General features: G+C 26.7%; 1 protein-coding gene across 1 annotated transcript in view; it reads left to right on the forward strand.

The window, feature by feature from the left end:
- Window positions 1–998, forward strand: part of LOC129971229 (AT-rich interactive domain-containing protein 4B-like) — a 38018-nt gene extending 37020 nt beyond the window's left edge. The window contains exon 21 of the mRNA XM_056084815.1: window positions 101–998. Within this exon, the coding sequence (XP_055940790.1) occupies window positions 101–156 (56 nt within the window). The 3' untranslated portion in view covers window positions 157–998. The remainder of the gene's footprint in view (window positions 1–100) is intronic.
- Window positions 999–13274: the final 12276 nt, after the last annotated feature.

The raw sequence follows: 13274 nt of genomic DNA on the forward strand, positions 1-13274 counted from the left end.
AGGGGGAAATAATCCTCTTGTGTTTTGTATTGTGTTTGTTTATTGTGTTTTGATTTTTTTTATATATATAAGTATTAATTTAAAGATAATCATATTTCAGGTGGTAGCACTGCAAACCCATCTGTGCAATCAGAAGATGGTCAAAGCTGCTCCTAACAGAGAATTCAAGCCACTGTGTAATTTTAATGTATTTAAAAAGAAGTGGAAATAGAAGAGATGATGTTTTAAAGCTGAGTCTGACTAAAAAGAAAATCAGATTCTTTTTAACTTAAAAATGAAGAAGTATAACTTGTATAAATATATATATGTATGTATATTTCATTCTACCTAGCTCTGAAGTAAATCATGACTTTAGATTGTTTTGAGAGATGAATATATTAAATATTATAAAATATTGATGGAAAAAATACATATTTTGTTAGCAAGATTGCTCAATCTAAAATTTTAAATCTTTATTTTGTCATTTTGATTTGATGTGTCTAGTCCATTTCTGCAATATATTTTTACAAATTAAAGATTGAAACTTTTTCTATGATGATAGAAAATAAAAATAGCAAATATTCTTCTGCCTCTAGAGGAATAATTCTACTTTTTTATTCCTGAAATGCCCTTATTTTATTAATTGATTAATTTTATTTTCAAAAGTTAACTTATCCTTGTTTATATTAATCTAATAAAAAGACACACCTGATTTTTAAATAAAATTGTATTGTAGCAATAATTTTTTATATATAAACTAGAAAAAATAATTAGTTTTAACATACAGGGTGGTTATAATTAAATTTCCCTTATAAACAGCATCATACAATGCAAACGGGCGAACGGATTGCAACAAAATTTAGTATATAAACTATACACAGAATTTCGAAACAAAATTTTTAGTTCCAAAATGTCCACCAGAGGGCGCCTTTACCGGAAAACATTAATTTTAACACAATAAATGACTAAAACGGAAACAGCGCCCTCTGGAAGACATTTTGGATTTTTTTTTTTTTTTTTTTTTTTTTTTTTCGAAATTTTGTGAGCGCATTTTGTATATAGTCTATATACCAAATTTTGTTGCAATCAGTTCACCCAATAGCATTGTATGATGCTGTTTATAGGGGAAGTTTAATTATAATCACCCTGTAGTTTGAACAATTGTTTTTTTTTAATTATTTTAAAAATTATTTCAAATTAATCATTTCATTTTTAAGAAGTATTTGAATACTCATTTAAGTTATGTTTTCTTTATTCAGTCATTCCTGAAAAAGTTTTTTTCTGTGTTTTTGCATGCATTTTTCAGTTTTTCAGTGCTGTATGAAAAATATGTATGTTCTGAACTTTTTTCTTAAGATGGTTTTGTAGAAATTTTTAATATTTATTGTATTTAGAAGTATTTTAAAGTTGGTTCTTTTATATAAGATATTCAACTTTATCTTGCAGCATTTTCTGTGTTTTTAGATTTTTTTAATAAAAAAAAAACTTTGTTGAATATCATTTTAGTGAAGCAATAATGCATCATTGTTCTAAAATCATACCTACATTGTGACATCTTTTAAGGCCCATGCATTGTTAAGGGTGAGCAATACAACATCTTACCTTCTGTTATACAAAATTGCTGCTCACATGTGTTGGTTTACACAAAGTCAGCAAAATGTTAATTGATTGTATATTTCTTAAAAATATATTGTGTAAAGAATGTTATATCAATGTTAAAGACTGTATAATATTTCAAAAATTAGTTAAAATACAAAAAAAAATTGGTTGATAATTAATGCAATAATATTAAACATATTTATGAAATATTTACATGTGATGTGTTTGCTATATTTAAAATAGCAAATATTTGTGGAATAAGCCTATTTGTTTTTATCGTCCATTATATAAGTATATTATCTTGTTTCTCAGTAATGTTCATTATTCTCAATACTTCAGACATTGAAAATAATGAAACACTAAAAAGTAAAAAATTCTTCCCTCTCCCCTTAAACTTATTAATCTCTGAGATATGATTTTATTAACTATATATGTGATCTTAAATCTGAACCTAAATTTATTTTCTCAAATATAATTTGAAAGTTTAGCTTCAAAAATGAGTTTCATGATAAAATTCAAAATATGATGAAAAAATATTTTTTTTAAGTTGATCCAAGTTATCTATATTGTATTATACAATGAAACAAAATTGATTGTATGCAATTTTATTGCTTAAATTTTCCATTTTTTTTAAAGTTTGAATCAGAAGCTGATTTTTAAAGCTTCTGCAGCTAATATTTGTCTTGTTATTGTTTCATAACAGTTAATGTAATTATGAAATGTTGTTGGCAGCACTTTAATTAAGTTTTGTAATAATGGCAATAATTTAAAAGAATAATGAATGAAAGGAAAATGTTTGTCTCCCCTTCCGTATGACTGTTTCAAATAAATGCCATGTCTTTTAGTTATAGGTCTTAGATATGCAGTATACAATTATATTAAATAAACATGTAAAATAATTTATTTTATATGGTGGTTATATCTAATGTCATGATACATCTGTTACTGTCTCCAACTTATGCTATTTCTTAATGTTCATAAATAAACAAATTGTTTTTTATAACAATAAGGGGAGAAAAAATTGACTAATCCTTTTTTTAAGTGAAACATGCTAATGTAAAATTATTCACTTTTATTGCACATTTTAAAACATTTATACATCATTTCCATTCTAGTTTTCGTATTTTCATTTCGGTTTTTGTAAGTTATTTCTTATTGCGTTCGTTTGTATCTTTATTATCTGATTTTCATCATTATGTACACAGTGTTTCAAATTACTTGGTAATTACTTAGCCGGTGATAGAAAACAGCTAGAAAAAAAGCAATTAAGCATATATTATATACTCAGAATTCATCGGAGTATATAATGGTGGTTCTAGAAGGTATTTTCTAGCAGTTTCTCCCTTGATATCTTCTGAAAATGATAAGTAAAATAATCTTATTTTGGTTCCCAACTGGTTAGAGTAATATATTATGTTTATTAAAGTTTGAATTATATTTACTTTCAGAATTTAACTTCAGCTGCTTTTTAACATTAAACTTGTGACTTTCCATCAGAAAACTTTCATCTGTTGCATTCTTTTTATCCTCAAAGCTCAAACCATTATGAAAATGACAGGTTTAATTAACAGAGGAGAGGTGAAATTTTCTTTTCCTTCAATGATTGAAATTCTCTTTTCACTTAACTTTTAAAGAATCACAACTATGAAAAGGCCTAATAAAAAGTTTATTTTTTTACTTAAAAATATTGTTTTGTCTTCAATAATTTTATAAGGAAATTATAGGTTTTTATAAGGAAATGAAAATTACATACACCATCCCATCCCCTTCCTTGATTTCACTGCTGAGTTCAAAGATACCCCATCTTTGAACTCAGCCAGTATTTCCATCTTTTCTACAACATGCTTCTTGCTGGTTTAATGAAATTATTATTCTATTTATCATGATCAGAAGATAAAAAGGACAGAAACTGAAAAATGTCCTCTGTCATTTCACATATTAAGTTCCTAGCATACATTGTAAGTTGACTCGTGTTTATCTGGTTTTATTCTATAACATACTAAAATAATGATCACAAGTTTTGAAACACTGCATTTTCTTTCAAAATGAGTTTGACTAATATTATCAACATAAAAACTCGGAGAATTTGTAATCTATACCTCAAACCTACAGATACCTTTCCATATTGATAGGCATTTAGTTATTTATCAAAACAGAGTTTCAATATACAATATAAAACAATATTTCTAAACAATGTTTTTTTTTTTAATTATATGATGTGCAATTTTGGTACATCTGTATTACCTAGCCAGTTTCAGTTTGGAAAAGAACTGATGTTTTGTTCTCTATGCAGTATTCATTCTCTCCAGCTATTCTGTTTTTCAGTATTGTATAGTATTTTCTGTGTATATAATGACATTGCATCAAAAATAAGAATATATGCTACTTTGTTTTCTAATTTTACTTCAAAAATATAAATGCAGATTTTGTCAATTAAACAATACCTGATCAATTCTAAAAACAGAGAACTGTTTTTGCTAAACTTTTTCCAATATACATAATTCACTTTGCTTATAAAAGCTGCCAGTTTACTGAAAGATCTAAAATGAGTATTTATTAAATTTTTTTTTCATTAGATTTCTAGTACACATTTTCTAAGTATAAATATATTCCATTTATTATTATTTAATGATTTTTATAGTCAAACAAACAAATTTTCATAATTGAGATGTAATTTTCTGAGTGGAATTATGTGGAGGGGGAGGAAAGTATTTGAAAATTTTGATGGAATTTTTGTAATCCATTAATTAGATATTATTGTTTAATGCTAAAGTGCTTTTTTTTTCAAGTTATTTGAAATTTAATACTTTAATTTTGTATGTACTAATAAATTATAGAGAGCTCTTGTAAAGAAAGAAAAAAAAAGTAAAATGAACTCTCAAATCATCCTCTTGTTATCCTTCCATATAATATAGTATTTGTAAAACAAATTATGTCATTTTAACATTTTTTTAACAATTTATAGCAATACAAAACTGTTTCTTATCAACAGAAAGCAAGATTTTTTTTTTAAAGTGGAGGAAATATATGGAATGTATAGTAGTATTGATGGGACTGAATAATTATTTTTTTAAAGCCTTTATGAATCAAATGAATTGAGTCATCTAATCATGAAGTTATGCATAGATCTGTGTGTATAGATCTTTATATATAACACTCATTTTTGTATATATTTTTGTTACTTTATTCATTCATTCATTTTGTATTGTTTATATCCACCGTGTTTCTGTTGTTGAAAAAGAAACATACATTTTGATCATGTAATTGGGTTGTGAGAATTTTATCCTGTGTCAAAATTTATACTAAACTCATGTGATGTTCTCTTTAACTACAGAAAAATAAAAGGGGGGAAAAAACACACCTTCAAACTGCTTTGTCATCTTTAATAAATAAATGACTATATGATTTGGTTGTCATTTCTTTCTAAATATCAAACACAAACAAAAGTTTAGTGACTTCTTAAAAGAAATAACATTATTTTAAATTAATGATTTTAATGACCATGTGTAATATTAGCAAGTAGCATAAGCATATAGTGTGAAAGAGTTGATATTGCTAATATTGATACTTTAGAAAGATTGTCATCTATGGTAATAACATAAAAGGGTGAGAGAGGTTGTTTATTGGCTGAAATTGCATTGTTTAATGACAAAATAATGTTATGATACTATCCAAGCAACTATGATGAAATGGACTTCACATTGTACCATTTCATTGATGAAATGTTAATTGTTGAATGAAATCCAGTAAAAATAAATTTTCTATTATGCTCTTTTTATTATTATTAATATCTATGTGCTCCCTAGATAAATAATTGTCACAAAAAAAATGTGGGATTAGTGACAGAAAAAAAATAGCTTACTAAGTTTCATTAATTAAAAATATTGTGATGAAATGATTTATAACTCAAAAGGTTTTCAGTATGGCTCAAACATGACCAAAAGTATTGACTTGAAGAATATGAAAGCATTTCTTCACTCTTGGTGCAATTTTTCCATAAATGAAAATAATAAATCCCTGTTTTTGTCTTGCACAGTAATAAAATATTCTAAATTAAAGTAGATATCAATACAAATAATTGCATTCTACTTTTTATATATTTTATGGCAATTATTCAATAACATCTTGTATGTTTCTGCGACATATTGTTTATTTTGCATAAGAAATATGAATATTTACTTGATAATTCATTTCGGTATAATAGTTTTTCATGTACTTTTGTAGTGTTTCAGAGCATATTAAAAAAAAATGAAAATCTTCTGCATATGAACTTAAGGACTTCCAGATTTTAATAAATAATGACCTCTCTTCCTTTATTTCTGTTAACATAATTTGTAAAATGAATGGACATTTTGAGTTGACATTTATATGTGCACAAAAAAAAATTCTACATTTAATTTATCTGTGATAACTTTTTGCACCTTTAAAATTTGTGCTTGAAAAAGAATTAAATTATTTTTTAAAAAACTCCCCAACGGGAATCAAACCCCATTCTTTAGCTTGATAGGCAATGATTCTGGTCACTATACTACCGAGAATTATCTATCGAAACAAGGATCTTCAAATTTTCAGTCTACACTCTCTCAACTGAACTGTTTTGGCACATCTGTCATTGTTCTAAAATATATTGAAGCAATTGCTGATTATGTTGGCATTTACTGGGTAACAGTGAAATTATTGTTTTAAGAATATGGAATCTTGAAATCGCAAGTATACCGATTTTTTATAGGTAAACTAAAGAATACAGTATATTCATCAAGCTGTAATTTTTTAAAGGCGTTAAATTGCCAAATATGGTAATATAAATGTATTCTTTAGTTAATATTTGTCGAGTTTTCTACAATTTGGCAAAAAATTCTGTACTGTAGTGTTTAGTTTTACTTTAATTTAGTTTTATTTACTTTTAATTTAGTCATGATTGCTTATAAAATCTATTACATATTTTCTACCTTATAATTTTTTTTAAGATAACATGATTTATTTAATGCAAGGTTGATTTTTAAGAAAGCGACTACGAATAAAAATTATTTAACCTTGCCAAAATATATGATATTTTATTTAATAAATATTTTTAATAATAAAATTGAGCTTTTGTTCTATATATTTTCGAGTTTGTAGTTTTTATTTAAAGCAGTCAAACGTTTAATGTCATATTTACTTAAAAATGTATGCTAATGTAAAATGCCTGAATAATTAAAATATATTCAAAGAATATTGTGGCCGATTGAATAAATTTCTACCCATATACGAAAAAACTTATGAAAAGTTGATATTAAAAATGCTTTTCTTTGATATATATTGTGTAAAATCGATTGACATCATTTTACTTAATCATTCTATATTGTATTGTATTTATTAAACTTTTAGAAATGTATTAATATTTATTATTATTTATTAATAAGCTTAATATATTTTTAAAAATAATAAGCTAAATTAGATCTTTTAAAAAAATTATCACTCTATTGATATTTGCTTTTCCCAGAATGCAATACAAACTAATTCATATAATTTTTAAAGAATGATTACATCAATGTATTAAAAAGAGAAGATATTTTATTTTATAAAAAATTTGGAGGTCAAGTAAATTAAAAATCGCAAGAGTATAAGGCGTATATTCTTATTAAATTGGAATTGTAATCATATTTATAACGTTTCCTACTTTTTATGGAAGAAATGGTAGGGTTTGTTTTTTTTGTTGTTGTTGTTATCTTGATTAGTTTGTTCTTATCTTGATTTTCTTCACTTTTATGATTTTTCTTTTCAACTCTATATTTTTTGATTTAAACGAATTATTTTTCTTTTTTAATATTCTGATAAATAAATGTTTATTATTTCCTGGTTTTCCTTTTGTACAATGTCCATTTCGATTTTACAAAAGATATAAAACGTATTTACCTTACTAGGGAATTGAATGCCATAAGCAAAACACTATATTCAAAATCGACCATCTTTCTTTAATTAATATCCATTTTCTAAGGAATTATGATTTTTTTTGGTGGGGGAAGGGTATGATTAACTTTGATTAATATTTTATACTGCTAAGAATAAATATTCTAATTTGCACGTAATCTTTAATATTTTAGTTCGCGTTAATAATACTCCAGTTCGAACAATATATTTTTTTAATTCTTATTGATTATAATATTCTTAATTTTTTATCAAAAATATGGACGTCAAAACAAAATTATAAATCCCAAGATTAAAAATAAATTGGAATTTTAATCATGCATATAACTGTATTTTAACTTTTAATAGACATCCAAAAATTTCTTTCTAACGGTCTTTCACCGCATCTTTATAATATTGCTTTTTTTTTCTATTTAAAAACAATTATTTCTTACTTTTTATTACATTAATAAAACCATTTTGAATGTTTCCTAATTCATGGTTACAAATATTGTAAAAACTATAAATTAATATTTTTGAAATTATTTTTTTGGGGTTGCCACTTTAGTAATATCAATTTTTTTACTAAATCCAAATATTGATTGCTAATTAATATTCTTAAAATTATTAAAATATTCTATTGCCATTGAGAACAAATAACTGTATAAAATTTCATAGATCTAATGCATGAGGAAGTGAGTAACAAATCAGCTAGCTACAAAATTCCATTCTTAAGAAATATGAAACAAGCAAAGTTAAATAAGAAATTAAAAATATAAATCAATGAAATCAAAGTTATTTTGGTTAAAAAATTTATTATGAAAATAAAATGCCGCATCTTAAAAATCTTATTCTCTATATTTTACAGCATATATTTTAATTTTTTCTTAAATGTATATTGACCTTGGAGAATAAATGATACTAAGGAAGGACCATTCCTTTTGGCCTCTTTCTTAAATTTATTTAAAAAGTGAAGTAATGGAACTAATATTGTGCCTTAGCTAAGTCCTTCCAAAACTGAACCAAAACGCTTATATGCCTAATAGTAAGAATAAAACAGTATTTTCGGCACCTTTAACAATACCTTTGTGGCATCTTTCATGTCACCGTCATTATGCCACTGCCTTCCTTTCTCTCTCATTATGCTCTGCTTCTGCGTATACTTCATCAAATATAGATAAATTATCTATTTTTAACCGTGCTCTTATTTTAGGTGAAAATAAAGAAAACAGGCATAGTGGATATTGTACTTTTCAAATAGTTTAAATGCCGTGCGACGCATTTCAATAAATGAAGAAATGAGTCATTTTTTTTTAATTATTATTAATTTTTTTACTTCCAATAATTTTGGAAATTTTTCCCCTGAGAATATTTTCTTAATAGTAAAATGATTTTATAAGAAATCATAAGAGCGAGTTTTCCTTAGAGAAATGAATGTTATTATTTTTTTTTAAATTTCAGTTTTAGTAGGGGTTTTTTTTAATAGTTTAGTTTAGTATATTAGCATCCCATTTTAAAGCAAAACAAGGGCTATTTTGGGATGGACCTCGTAATTTTCAACCACGGGCAGATGACGAGAATGATACCTGAGCTGGCATCCCTTCTCCAAACTTCCACACCACACCCGACGGATTTAGCGTGCATCAGACCCGCTTACACGACTGTTCTTTGTTTCTGACGAAGTGCAATTCATAACTTTATGGAATTGCATCATTTCGCAATGAAGACTTTTTTAAATAGGCTTGAATTTCTTTTTAGTTATTAATAAATAACATTATTTTATTAATTATATAATGGTATCATTTATATTTTAATGTTCTTCAATAGGATTTTTAAAAAGAACTATTTAGTTAAATATAGAAAACAAAAGGAAAAATTCTTATTTTACGTTTACCATCCTTTGCGTTGGGATTGTTGACTTCTTCCAGCATAAAGCTTCATAACAAAAGCTTCTGACTACTTCATATATATGAGTTCAGTTAAAAATATCTAAAAACACTTTTCTAACAGTCCAAATTCGCAGACAGAAAAAGTTATATTTTGAAGGGATCGTTCGAAGATTTCAGATGATGCAATAAAAGTCGATTTTCTGAAAAAAAAAAAAAAAAAGTACCGAAAATTGAAGTTATGTTTTGTCTCAATATTAAGAAATAATGAATTTTCCAATGGTACAAGTCACGCATCGCTGCTCTCACGGCATCATTTAATGTTTTAAGGGGTCAGTCGCCAAAGATCAATATTCTTTTTCTCATTTAATTTCCCTGCTTTTTTTTCTACAAATCTATCATTATAATACAACCTGAAATTGTATTACAATAATAATATAAAAATACTTCTGAGTATTTTTCGATAGCCAGCTTTCCTCCTGAGAGTTTAATTTTTCAAAAATAATACAAATATCGATATGAAAATTTTACTTTTGTGTGACACTTAAGTGGAATTTCAAAGATTTCACGAAGTAAAACTATATATGTGTGTGTGTGTGTAATGATATTCTAAAATCTAGATTAAGCCCTAATTAATTTCCTAATTTTTATCTTAATTTAACCCTATTAACTTCATTCTAAAATGTTCGCTTATTTCCTGATCCAATTCCACCTTATAATTATTTTTACAATAATTTATTTAATTAATGCTATATGAGCTCTGAAAAACTGCTAATCCGCACTTTCACACGCTCTGAATGAAAGGATAAAAATCTGTCTAGCTAAGCGAATTCTTTTAAAAGATACCTATATTCCGGGTACCTAAAACGACACCTGTAAAGAAATCCCTATCAGAAATTTCATAATATATAACCATCGGGGAAAATATTTCTTTCTCTTACGCTCTTGATTCCTGCTATAGATTGACGTACTCGTCACTATTTGCTTGTACATAAATTATGCCTCCCAGGATGGAATAAAGCGAAGTTTTAAGATTGCAATAGTGTCTTATCTCTTCGGCCTGCTGCTTAAAAAAATGTATGTGTTTACATTATATGTGTGCGCTTTTTTTTTGGGGGGGGGGGGAATTTACTCTTGATTTAATTAAGCTATTTAGCGTCTCGTGACTTATTTCATAAGTCTTTTTCATGCATACTATTTTAATTGTAAACTTTCCTCTTCGATAATAACCCGTTTATTTAGACAAGAAAAATCAATGTTTCACCACCACCACCCTGCTCCCCTCCTTTATCCAGTAGAAAAGGTAGAAAGTAGCCTGTTATGGTTCGCCAACCCAATAACCTAAAAAGGGAAAGAAAATTCATTATATGTATTTTTTCCACAGTGAAAAATTCGACTGGACTATATGGTTATTCTTCAAATTAATTTAAAATAATACTTTCTTTTTACGGCAATAAAATTTAGTTTATCAACGTAAGATGACATGATTTGATAAACTCAATTAAATTAATTGGTTAGCTAAAGCTGACCGCCGACAGCGGCTAGAAAAGAATAGAAAATACTGAAGTAAGAAAAAAATTGCTTGGCATGTATCTTGCATTTAGTGCTTTAAAAATCAAAGGAGATTCGAACTTCTAATCCAAAGTACCCTAATATGATGCTATTTTCGGCTTAATTCGGCTATAATTCTTTTTAGAATTTACTTTTATTTGCATAACAATAACGAATGCAAAAAATACAAGTATATTTTTAATATCGCTGCGACTTACGTATGTATAAACGCAGTAATTATAGCAACCGAGATTACTGAGGGAAAAACGAAAAAATTCTGGTTGATTTTTAATAAAAAATACAAATCTTGAAAAAAAATCATCTCTCAATATGCATTTACTACCTTAAAAGTAAATAAATACCAAGTTTGGTAGCTTTAGTTCAAATGTCCGCCCTGAATAAAGAATGTTTTAAACGATTTTTGTATCATGCCTTATAGACAGTATGTCAGTCTATAAGCACCAACATGATGAAAAAAAAAAATCTTTCTCTGAATGATATTTCGTTTTAAAACCATTGTCCATAAAATCTGAGATATTACTAACAAGACTTTAGCTCTTCTAGATGGACACATCTTCTAATATAATATAATATAAATCTTATAAAAAATAATTTATATTCTTGTTTGATGATTTTTCTAATATTTAAACAATACTTTATTTTAATTTGAATAAGTTCGAGTATATGGTCTTCGTAAATTCAATGAAAGTATAAAATTTAATTGCTCTAAAAATATAACAAAAAAAAAAACTGTCTACGGGTTTCTCCTAAAGGACCCTTAGAAAATTGCCTACTTTGTCTGCTTAATAATCTGGTTCTAGCTGAAGACACGTGCATATAATTTTGAGTTTAGAATAGAAATGCTTTTTTAGTTTTCGTTTATATTGCTCTTGAGAGAAATGGCTTCCAAAGAATGAATTAATTTATTTGATTGTTTCTGCTATATAATAATATAATTAAAAAAATGATACTTTTTTTTTTTTTTTTTGCTTATTTTGGCTTGAATTTGGAGGATATGAAAAGGAAGATATTGGTACAGGAAATAAAAAATTCAGAAGGAAATTTTGATTAATTCCAAAAACGGTTTTACTTCACTTCTTCATAAACCTTTGCCTTTATGACAGAATTTGTAAAAGTGTTCTTGGTAAAACGAGAATGTTTAACCTTTTGCAGCACAGTGTTCCACTTCATGAAACACAACTTCGCTCGCTTCTAATATTGTTAAATTAAATTATAAATGAAAAAAAAAATGTTTGATTCACTTTTAATCTCCTTTTTTAATAATGGATGACACTTTAAAGCAAGCTGATCTGTAATTTTTAGCTATAGCTGTCAACCTATTGCTGTCAAAGAATATTGTTAATTTTTTTCTACTAAAAATAATTGTTAGAAAAATAATTTCAATGTTATTTTTTTGGCTGCATCTTAAATTATTTATTATATAATTTTTAAACCTTTTTTATGCAGAAAGCATACGTATAAATAATAAAATTGGAAAAATTTAGGTGTTCCGTCAGCTGGAACACTACGCCGATAGTGTTACTCGGCAGGTCGCTATGCCGGAAAGAGAACACATGTGTCTTCATATATTGTTCTTCCTTTTGCGTGGAAAATGAACTCAATTCAAGAAATAGTGTTTGGGACGGTCAGAATTCTTGGAAATGGCCAACCCTATCTATGGTCTGAAGTTTTGTGGTTTCCTTATCCTTTTTTTTTTTTTTTTTTTTTGTCAGTAGCTTTGGTCATCTTTACTTAGAGCTGTTTCCTGCTCTTTATTTTGAGTTTCTCTAACGTCCGTTTTACACAATAGTGTAAATATTTTTAACTATATATATGTATATATATAATTAAAAATATGTAACTAAATTTTTTTTGTAAATTAATTGTATTGAGATTGGCGTGGAGACATCAACTAATTTTTTCCGAAACATCTAAAATGCTTCAAAAATTGCAGTGCAATAGCAATCTGAGCATGCCTCCTTATGGTGCACCTTCGATCATGCTAAATCTGCTACAAAATTATAACATAGTGTTTATATATTTAATTCAAATTCTAGAGATTTTTCCCATTTTCGCGCTTCACTGCAATACTCGCTTAGTTGCACTTTTCAGAGCTCTAGCGGCGCAGTGTTCCAGGTGATGGAACACTGCGCCGCAATCAAACGATAAGTACAGTCTTCATGAAATTTAATCTGTGTACTCCTGTGTGCCTAAATAGGTTATTTACTTTTCTTTTTAGTTTAAAATTTAAAGTGTAGTGTGCCGCAAAGGGTTAAATCATCTTTGTGAACAGTTTCCGAATTTATTTTTAAGCAAAATTTTAATAAAAGCGTATTCAATGGATTTGACATTAAAAAAAAAAAAAAAAAAAAA

The sequence above is a fragment of the Argiope bruennichi genome, chromosome 6 (genome assembly GCF_947563725.1).
Source record: "Argiope bruennichi chromosome 6, qqArgBrue1.1, whole genome shotgun sequence".
Classification (NCBI taxonomy): domain Eukaryota; kingdom Metazoa; phylum Arthropoda; class Arachnida; order Araneae; family Araneidae; genus Argiope; species Argiope bruennichi.